The sequence below is a fragment of the Gymnogyps californianus genome, chromosome 2 (assembly GCF_018139145.2).
Source record: "Gymnogyps californianus isolate 813 chromosome 2, ASM1813914v2, whole genome shotgun sequence".
Lineage (NCBI taxonomy): Eukaryota > Metazoa > Chordata > Aves > Accipitriformes > Cathartidae > Gymnogyps > Gymnogyps californianus.
In genome coordinates, this window is record NC_059472.1 from 133,342,468 (window position 1) to 133,353,201 (window position 10,734).

At 54.9% G+C, this 10,734-nt stretch overlaps 1 protein-coding gene across 1 annotated transcript; it reads left to right on the top strand.

The window, feature by feature from the left end:
• The first annotated feature begins 6,298 nt into the window (after window positions 1-6,298).
• SP8 (Sp8 transcription factor) lies at window positions 6,299-8,834 on the top strand. The gene is made up of 2 exons (XM_050892532.1): window positions 6,299-6,334; window positions 7,350-8,834. The coding sequence occupies exons 1-2, from the start codon at window positions 6,314-6,316 to the stop codon at window positions 8,832-8,834; spliced, it is 1,506 nt and encodes a 501-aa protein (XP_050748489.1). The 5' UTR covers window positions 6,299-6,313.
• Window positions 8,835-10,734: the final 1,900 nt, after the last annotated feature.

Below are 10,734 nucleotides of genomic sequence, written 5' to 3' on the forward strand. Positions count from 1 at the left end.
CGCTATGTGTTAATTACTGTGATCTGGAAGAGCTCTGTATCTAAACGCCTGGAAGCCGACTTTCACCCCGCATATGTAAATGAAGAAAGTGCTGAATCTAAGCCAGAGGGTTCATGTTCGGATTCATTTCCGTGCATGCCTAGACATTAATATGTGTTCATGTAGGGTTCGTACAGTACGAGGTGTTATTTCCTTATAAAGAAACACCAGGTCTCGCTTTCCATTCTCCTTACAAAATTATTCGCATTATTTATGCTACATTGAGCGATCTAATTTCTTCGTGATAGTCAGCTAATTGCTCTGGCAGGTAATTAGAAGCGGTTTACAACGCAAAGGGCTTTTGCGGTGCCCCTCGGATTATTAAGTTGCTCTGTAAATTATACCATATTTGCCGAAGAGAGGGAGGGGGAAGGGGCTGACGATCTTTTGAGAAGTTCCTCTCCTGCGATCAGAGCTAAAACACGTCCCCGTCCCCCCTCAACACTTAAAAAAATGGGGGGAGGGGGCTCTTCCAGGGCTCGGAGTCGAATTATTCTCAAGCACGCGATCTGAAGCCCATTTTGTTCGTGCTCACTGGTCCAGAATAACTTGGCCATAATGGCCGGGAATGGGCCAGGTCTGCAGCAAGCTTCCTGCGCCCTGGCAGCATCCAGCAGGCATGTGGGAAAAGAATGGCTTAAATGGGGACATCTGTTCAGTGTTGCTCATCTCGCTCCTGCGGCCAGGTCGGGTTAAGAGAATAACCTGTTCGCCACCTTGCCTCCTTCCCGCTGCTCTCCTGCCTCCCCTCCCTCTCCCATCAAGTTAATAAGGCTGCTGGGGGGGGGGGCGGGAGGGGGGGTGACCTAATTGCTCTGCCATATAGGCAAATAACGACAAGGAAAGGTGGCAGCTACATTGTACGAGGAACAGTAAATATATCAATATTAGGGTCTCTCAAGTCAGATCGCAGGAGTTCTGCGTTCAAGAGCAGGCTGCGGTGTACACTGAGTGCGCGAACCGACGTGGGCAAAACCTTCCTGGCTTAGTGCTCCGAAGGTACGTTTTTCCCGGAGGACCAGGGGTTCTTCCACTATGCAAACGGCAGCAAGCAAAAGAATTTTGTGGTTATTTTTTTGCCAGATTGACACTTCTGTGCAGTTGGCAGAACAAAGAAATAAATACATACATACATACATACATGCGTGGAAAGCTTTCCTTTTCCTCTGTGTTCTCTGCGGGCTATGATTTTGGGTGCCGCAGGATTTGTATATGCAAGTGTCTATCACACCCACACATTTATATACGCGCACATATACACACGCGCGCAAGTGTATATGTATATTTGTATGTTTATATATAAATAGCATGTATTTCGGGGCATGACCCAGCTTCAGGCAGCCTATCTAATGGGAACGTCTTGTCTTGCACACCGATTTTTCAAACGTTTACTATATCTTGTCACCCGTTTGTAAAGCTTGTACAATGATTTGAACACATGTGTGGTTAAACCATCGGACCCAGAGCAGCTCCTAGATTATTTGTAATTAAACACAATTCCCAAAGTAACATTTATCTTCCCGAAACTGCGATTGCAATTGTCAACCGTCTGGAGGAGACGCGGGGTAATCTGGAAGCATTACCTCCTCTCCTAACGGAGCAGAATGAAAAGAAATCAATACCGCTGAGGAGAAGAATTTAGTAGTTTTTAACTGTAAGTGGTGCCTGGGAGAAAGTGATATATAATAGGAAAAACAGAAAGCAGCTTAAACAAATCTATGGTAGGAAGGACCGAAGCGACCGGCGCTGCAGCCGGCGGCGGGGGCTCCGCGCTCTGCCCCGCCCGGCTGCCAGCGCGCCCAGCCCGGGAGCTCGCTCTCCCCTCCGGCGCCTCCCGGTACTTACATGACCGCCTAGGAACCGCCGATGCGTGCACAGCGATAACATATCGGGGGGGGCGGGGGGCAGGGAAAAAAGGGGAGAAGAAGGAGGAGATGCGGATCGGATCTGGGCGCACACCGGCAATGTAAACAGGGTGGGTGTGAAGGTGCCTCTTCCTCTCCCTCCCCAGGCACGCACGCACCAGCATGTGCACGGCGTCTTCCCGGGCTAATCTAATTACAGGGACCTTTCAGAGGCGCAGCCAGCTTGCCTTTTTTTTTTTTTTGCCTTTTTTTTTTTTTACACAGGCCCAGACAAATAAATAAATAAATAAATGCCGAAAGAGATCGATGAGAATCCCCTCCGTCGGCTGCGAGCAGGCAGGTCGGCGTGTGCCCTCGCCAAAGTGGCTTAGCTGGGCATCTCCCCGCCGCCTGCGCGGGGGAGCAGCCAGGCCGCGCAACGCTGCGTGCTGCGCCGCGGCCGGGCTAGGAAACGCGGGGCGGGCAGCGGGACGGGGAGCCCGGCAGGGTTAGCAGGTACCTGGAACAGACACGTTCGCACTGATGGAAGGAATAACGCCGGTAACCTACATAGCAATAGATGCAGGCACCCGCGCACACGCACTGTCTGCTGTCGCCGGGCTGCACCGGGTGCCCGACTGGGAGCCCCGGCCAACGAAACTACCCAGTGAGGCAGCGAGAGAAACGTCCCAGGTAAACCATAGCAATGCAGAGGTGCGAATGGAGGTGAAAGAACGACATTAATCATCCCCTTTGCTCAGTGACCGCCAGGCATCGCACGGTCCTTTCTGGCTGGTGGCTGTTTTGTTTCATTTACGTGCTATTCCCCTTTTTCCTCTCCCCGTCCAAGCCGAGCACTCCTGCGCCTGGAGAGGTGGTTGTCACCCCTCGGTAAATCTTCCAGGTGACAGCTTCCAGGTGAAGGTGGAGGGCCGGAGGGGACACCTCCTGACCCCCACCTCGCCAGGGGCAGCGGGCGCAGCGCGGTGGGGCAAACCCGGGGGGAACGCAGCGGCTTCCAGCGCACGGAGCCCGAGGAGGGCGAGGGCAAGGCCCCCGTCCAGGGGCTTTTCCCCGTGCAGACCGCGGGAACGGAGCTGGGAGCCGCTGGGCGTAGAGGAGCCAAGGCTTCGTCCTCGCTGGACGCTTGCAAGGCGGCGGAGCGGAGCCGTGCAGCCGGGAAGGCATGAGGTGGGTCAGGCTCTAGCGTGTGCGCCCGTAAATTGGCGCAAGGGTGGCGTGAAATGCGCTCCCTCGCTAATACTGGCATTCAACATACGGCGTGGTCAGCAGTCGGTTTTAATCTTTCCAGCTACGCCTTTTCAAATAGCACAGACCTCTGTTTCCCCAAAGAGAAATCTCCCCCCACACCCCGGTAGAGCTATCTGTAGACAGACAAGGACCCCTGGTACAGCGGTCTATCCATCTCTCTCTCTGCTCGCCGGCCGCAGCGCGGAGGGTCGGGGTTTTCTCCGAGGAAAATCCGCCCCCCCCGCCCCCCCCGGAAAGGTTAGCGACAGCTATCCTTCTGGCTAAAGTTCCGAGATTGCTAATGTATATTGTAGACACAAGATGTTAGGTAGACTTGAGCAAGTTGTTCCCAGGATGTAAATTAGGTCCCAAAAGCTGTTGTCCAAATCGAAGAAACAGAGAAATTAATCTGGGAGACTATCCATCATAGCCTGTAATAAAGGGAGCGACATGGATGAGACAGATGATATGATTAAGGAGCTGTGGTCGTTTTAATTAACTTTTTGCTGTCCTGTAATGATCAAACTGGTCAACAGACCCGGTCAATAAGCATGTTAATATCAAACAAATAAAACCAGGGATGATTAAAAACCTCCTGGTTTATTAAATTTGAAATTCAAATGAAATTTATGCTGCAGATGCATACAGAATGCTAATAGATTTTAGCTTTATTGAGAGTGGATCCCACAGGTTTTCAAGAAACAGCACGAACATTTATCTACTCCCGTACATTAAACTTCAAATGGAGAAAAAAAAAAAGAAGTTTTAATTAATTTCGGGAAAACCTCTCCTTGCTGGCTCCCCCCCCCCCCCGCCCCCACCTGCATATTATGTTGATGTACTGCACCCTTAAGTGCAGTGGTCAATAACGCAAATGCAAACAAAATTGTAAGCTTCCTTAAATCCTTTGCCCAGCAGGCAATGTATACAAAGGGGGAAGGTTACAGATGTTTCCGTGGCGAATTCAGAGAAGATCGGCTCACCGCTCTCAAAGTTCAGAAGCTGCTGCTTTTCCAGTTTCAGGGAAATTATCAGAGTAGCAGGAGGATGCCACTGACAGGAGTTTTGTGATTTCTATTCGGTTCTGATGTATTTGCCTTTTTTCCTCCCTCTCTGTTGAGTTCCCTTGTAACGACTCCCACGACTATTTTTACAACGAGTTTCTCATAATTTCCAACACGGTGCTTTCAAAGGAAAAGCGCACTGAAAATTAAGGACTTTCGGCCCCAAATCAAAAGAGTCAGGGCAAGCATCGGAACAAACAAACACGAAAAAGATCAAGAAAGGACACGTTTCCTCTGGGCAGACAAGTGCAGACAAAATACGGATACGAATGGAAGACCCACCCGGCGAGGCTCTCCTAAAAAGAGATATATCACTAATGCCTTCTCCTTCCCCTGTGGATGGCAAAGTGTCTCAGACTTTCTGGGGCTGAAAGGAATGCGTGTCGATCTTTTTACCTAACCTGGCACACCACAAAATGCGATTTTCTGTTCCTCTAAAATATAATGCTCACGGTGTTTGTTTTGCTCTTACGCTTTCTGATCTATGTCTTAATAGTTCCTCCCCACCTCCAGCAGATAAAGCAAGTAGAGATAAAAAGTTAATAAGCATTCATACAAGGGAGTATCTCCGGGAAATGTTCTTCCCCTCTTCGCGGGTGATAGTATTGATTAAATTAAACCCGAAATTTAAACAAGTGTGCATTAGGTCTGTAAAATGAATATCATTATAGAAGGAGACCAAAGCAATGAAGTTAATTCTTTTTTATTTGTTAAGCGGAGTTCCCTCCTTCCCCCACCCCTTCCTCCTTCTGGGCTGGCCTGTCACGCCTTCTCAACAGGCTAAAATCATTCAGAGCAGCTCGCGGAGAGAAACGCGACATTTATGGTAACCATCAGCCTTCAGAGAAAGAAAGCAGTTCATTAATTTACTTCACTCTTACTTCAAAGTATGATAATGTACGTTACCCCCTTGATCAATAGATATGATGTACAGTCAATATCCCCACGACACACGGAAACGGGTCAAAACCGAGGCCGAGAGAAGGAGAAAAAAACACCACCACCACCCCCCCCACCCCACCCCCCACGAAGCAAAGGTCCGTGAGGACGTTGCTGCGGAAAACTCGCGGGGGTGAGAGCACCTGGGTGAGCGGGGCCGGGCCGGGGCGGCCCCGTCGGGCGGGTGTCGTGTCCCCCCCCCCCCCGCGCCCCGATCCCCACCCCGGGGCCGGCCTGCACCGCCTCTGCCCCTTCCCCGCAGCCGCCCGGCGCTGGGTGAGGAGCCGAGGGGAACGAAGCGAGCACATCCCATCCCCGGCTGTTCCGGGATGAGGCGGCGGGGGCCGGTGCCGCTCGGGTGGGCTCCGCCAGGGAAGCGCTCCGCAAAGCTCCTTCGCGTACCTCCGGCCGGGGCACCGCTCCTGGGGCGGCTTGTGCGACCCCGCCGCCAAGAACCACGCCTGAATCGGCGGGTCTGAGAAGGCGGGGGGGGGGCGGGGGGAGGCTGACAGCAGCCAGCGATCTCCTGAAGTGTTCCCCCCCCCCCCTTATCTTGCTGCGACAAGTACCGAAAGAAACGGGAGAGGGAGGACTGAGCAGAGGGGAGCGGGGTGGGGGGGGACCCCGCGGAGAAATGAGATGCTCCCGCACTCGCCCATCGTTGCGATAATAATAGTAGCGCTGAGATGATGAGGATGATGATATAAAAATCCAAACAAATGTAAACCGCTCCGCGGGAAAAAAAAAAAAACAAACAACAAAAAAACCTGTGTCAGATTACGCGCACGGGGGGCGGTGGGTGATGGAAAAGGGAGGCCGGGGCGAAGCAGCCCGAGCCGGGGCGAGGGGCTTCTGCGGACCGGGACCGGGACCGGGACCGAGACCGTGGCCCGCGCTGCTCGACGACGTGACTGCGTGAGGTCATCAGCGCCGTCGAGCCCCGCCGATGGCGGGGCTCGACGGCGCTGATGACCTCACGCAGTCACGTCGTCGAGCGAGGCGGCGGGGCCAGGGATTGGCTGGCGGCGGCTCAGCGGCACTTCAAAGCCGGCGAGGGAGCTACAATTGTGGTGGAATGGGCGGAACTGATCATTGTATTGCACACCTCTAAAAAAAACACTGCCTCTGATTTATCAATATAAAAAAGATCCTCTGAGAGGAGGGCACTTTTGTGTGATGGCAACTTCACTTCTAGGGGTGAGTCTAAGGATTTTTTTCTCTTGCTGGTTTAATTGGTTTCTTTTTATTGTCGATTGGAGGGGGTTAAAATAACCCCTGTCTTGACCGGGGCTATCAGTCTCCTCTATTCAGCCTTTTTTTTTTTTTCTTCCTTTTTTTTTTTTTTAACTTAAGTACAAGTGAGTTTAGGAGAAAAGAAAGAGCGAGAGGGGGAAAAGGGGGCAGAGTCACTTTTCAGTAGAGCAGGAAAAGGTTTTAAGGGCATTTGTAGAAACAACCTACAGCGCCTGGGCTGTGCTGTTCCTGTGCCCCCGGAGAAGTGGCCTTTCTTCTTTACATGTGACTGCTGGAAGGAAAAAAAAAAAAACCCAAACCCAGCACTATCGTTTTTCCTGTGCAATTTCTAATTTGCAACAGATTGTGGCTTTTTATTTCCCTTTAAAATAACACAGCCCGCCGTGTCCAGCAGGTACGTTGAACTTGTGTATACATACATATGTACATATGTTAAATTTATATATCTATTTAATTATAGTTCGTACGTAAATAAGGCTTATTTTAAGGAAGCTTTTTTTTAAAAAAGGAGTAATGTGGTAATCCTGCAATTCTATATTTAAGAAAACAGTCTTACTGGCCTGAGGGACGGGGACCGGCCAGGTCCCGGGGAAAGGGAACAGGCTGAAACGTAGCTGCCGCCGTGCCGGGGGCATCTTTAAAGCTACGGTAACAGACGCAACTTTTTCCCTTTCTCTTCCCCCCCCCCCCTTTTTTAACCCTTCCCGAGCTCCTCCGTGGGAAGAGGGTTGGATGGCGAAAAAAAGCCCCGGAAGGTGCTTGGAGGCAGAGGCGCGGTGCCGGCTCCGGCGAAGGGATCCTCCCGCGGGAGTCGCGAAACTTTGCGCCCGGGGCCGGGCGGCGGAGCGGAGCGGAGCGGAGCGGGGCCGGGCGCGGGGCGCGGGGCGGCGGGCGGCGGCGGCGGGGCCGCTCCGTCCCTGACGCCGGCGGGGCGGCCCTCTCCCCTCTGTGCCCGCAGGAGGAACCGCGGGTAGGCTCCACGCCGCTGGCCATGCTCGCCGCGACCTGCAACAAGATCGGCAGCCCCAGCCCCTCGCCGTCCGCCCTCTCGGACAGCGCGTCCTCCTTCGGCAAAGGCTTCCACCCCTGGAAACGCTCCTCCTCCTCCTCTTCGTCCTCGGCGGGCAGCTGCGGCGCCGTGGGCTCCGGCCTCCCGGGCTTCGGCGTGGCGGGCGCGGCGCGCAACGGCTCCTCGGCGGCGGCGGCGGCGGCAGCGGCGGCGGCGGCCGCCCTCGTCTCGGACTCGTTCAGCTGCGGCGGCTCGCCGGGCTCCAGCGCCTTCTCCCTCACCTCCAGCAGCGCGGCGGCCGCCAGCTCGCCCTTCGCCAACGACTACTCCGTCTTCCAGGCGCCGGGCAGCGCCGGCGGCGGCGGCGGCGGCGGAGGCGGCGGCGGCGGGGCGGCGGGACAGGAGGCGGCGGCGCACCAGCCCGTCTTCATCTCCAAGGTGCACACGTCGGTGGAGGGGCTGCAGGGCATCTACCCGCGGGTGGGCATGGCGCACCCCTACGAGTCCTGGTTCAAGCCCTCGCACCCGGGGCTGGGCGCCGGCGAGGTGGGCTCGGCGGGCGCCTCCAGCTGGTGGGACGTGGGCGCCGGCTGGATCGACGTGCAGAGCCCCAACGGGGCGGCCGCGCTGCCCGGCTCCCTGCACCCGGCGGCCGGCGGGCTCCAGACCTCGCTCCACTCGCCGCTGGGCGGCTACAACTCGGATTACTCGGGCCTGGGCCACTCGGCCTTCAGCAGCGGCGCCTCCTCGCACCTCCTCAGCCCCGCCGGGCAGCACCTCATGGACGGATTTAAGCCGGTGCTGCCCGGCTCCTACCCGGACTCGGCCCCCTCGCCGCTGGCCGGCGCCGGGGGCTCCATGCTGGGCGGCGGCCCCGCCGCGCCGCTGGCCGCCTCGCCGCGCTCCTCCGCCCGCCGCTACTCCGGCCGCGCCACCTGCGACTGCCCCAACTGCCAGGAGGCCGAGCGGCTGGGGCCGGCGGGGGCCAGCCTGCGGCGCAAGGGGCTGCACAGCTGCCACATCCCCGGCTGCGGCAAGGTCTACGGCAAGACCTCGCACCTGAAGGCGCACCTGCGCTGGCACACGGGCGAGCGGCCCTTCGTCTGCAACTGGCTCTTCTGCGGCAAGCGCTTCACCCGCTCCGACGAGCTGCAGCGGCACCTGCGGACCCACACGGGCGAGAAGCGCTTCGCCTGCCCCGTCTGCAACAAGCGCTTCATGCGTAGCGACCACCTCAGCAAGCACGTCAAGACCCACAGCGGCCCCGGCGGCGCCGGCGGCCCCGGCGGCGCCGGCCCCGGCGGCGGCCCCGGCCCCGGCGGCAAGAAGGGCAGCGACACCGACAGCGAGCACAGCGCGGCCGGCAGCCCGCCCTGCCACTCCCCGGAGCTGCTGCCGCCCCCCGAGCCCGGCCACCGCAACGGCCTGGAGTGACGGGCGGAGGCGCGGGGTCGCCGCGCCCCCCCCGCCCCGCCGCCCCCGGCCGCCGCCCCCCCGGGCGCGCAGCCCCGCGGCGGGGACGCGGACACGTAAGTAGCCGGCGCGGCTCCGCAGGGACCGCGCTCAGCCCCCGCGGCCGCCCCGCTGCCCGCCCGGAGCCCCGCACGGGGCGGGCGGTGCGGCCGGGCCGCGCAAGCCCCGCGACGGAGGCAGGGGAGCGGCTCGGTAAGGGACGAGAGCCGCGGCCCCCCCGTGGGGCAGCCCCCTCCCCTGCGCCTTGAGACACCCCCCCCCCCCTCGGGTTGCTTTGAGAGCGGAAAAAAACCCGTCCCCTCTCGCTTCGCTGCTGGAAACAGGCCCGCACCCCCTCCCTCCGCCGCTAGCGCCGGGACAGCAGCGGTGCCCCGGGAGCGGCGGGCGGGCGGGCGGGCGGGCCGGGGCTGCCCCACGGCGGGGGGCTCCGACGGCAGCGCCCGCCAGCCGCGGTCGTTATCCCCAGACAGCGCCGAGCTGAGACTCAGAACTGCCCTCATCTCGTTAACTGCTCAAAGCCCTTCTGCTCCCCGGGACCGGAGCGGCGGGGTGCTTCCCATTCTCCCCCCCCTTTTTATTTTTAAATTTTAACAAATCTTTTACCTCCCCGAGTCCAAATTTCATTCCGTTTGCCAGCGCATTTGTATAATTCCCGTTTGAGTAGGAATCGCGAAATACGCTGAAAATAATTAGGTTGAAAGTCGTATATTTTTTAACTCCAAACAAATGAAGAAGCACCGTGGGTTTCAAGCGAAGCTGTAGTTCCAATGCCAAAAAGGGAGGCCGGGGGCGGGGGGGGAATAGGAAAATAAAATATTTGTAAAATACGTCTGAACCTATAGGTTTGTACAACTGGGGAATCGTTCTAGATTAGCTAACAATTAAATATAACTCCACCAATGTATCGGTGTGAGGTGCAGTTGTCCAGGAGACGATTTTGTATAGTATTTTTCTTGTAAATTACTTCCAGTAAATATTTGAAAATATATTGAAGTACACTTGAGCTTTTTTTTTTTTTTTAATTTTTATTTCTTTTCCTGTCATGAGAAAGCGTTATTGTTGCAGTCCTGGTTCACTGCATTCTTTTTCTGGACTCGTTCCTTGAAGTGTACATCAAATTGCACTTCAGGATATAGGTTTTTGCTTGAATATTAATTTAGGTAGGCATACAACTGTAATTAAGCAAACAATATTTGATAAATGTTGAATGACATTTAATTTAATGGAGCATGTACTTATTTGCATTTGCTGGCAGTTCAGGTATAGTTACAGTGAGAGTTCTCCTATATTTCATAAAGTGGGTTTGCCACGACCCATGTATTAAATAAACTGTCCAAGTGAAACTGAACTAACGTTGGCCTATGTGTATTTCCTGAAAATAATATTGATAAATGTTAATAAACACTCCTGACACTACATTAGCGGTTTGCAATGCTGCAAACTAATTGTCTCATTGTAATGTTGAAATAATTTGGATATTTCACATTGAAATGGAAAGCCCTTCGCTGGAACATTTTAGATTTGCATTTTAAATGCATGAAATGTAATTGATTTTTATCTGTAATATTTTAAATGGTATTAATAAACTCCAGATAAACATTCTACCTTAGGTCAGCCAATTGTTTTTCTTTTTAATTCCATCGTTACAGGCAATGATTTACTTTGAACCCATATGGCATGAGTCGTTCTCTAGAGTTTCAGAGAAAAGTGAAAATACAACGAATTCAATCTCGTTGTAAATTGTAGCACCTAATGAGAGCAGCTTTGAGGCATTAAAACGAATAAGTTGGCATTCTGCTTCGTGCTTTTTATAATCCACTAGTAGAGGAAACTAAAGGAAAGGTATTAACACCTTTTTTTT

Excerpts from the sequence above, each read along its gene's own strand:
- SP8 (XM_050892532.1), top strand. The coding sequence starts at position 6,314 with ATGGCAACTTCACTTCTAGGG. Across the intron at positions 6,335-7,349 it reads TGGCAACTTCACTTCTAGGG|GAGGAACCGCGGGTAGGCTC; the intron begins GTGAGTCTAAGG and ends CTGTGCCCGCAG.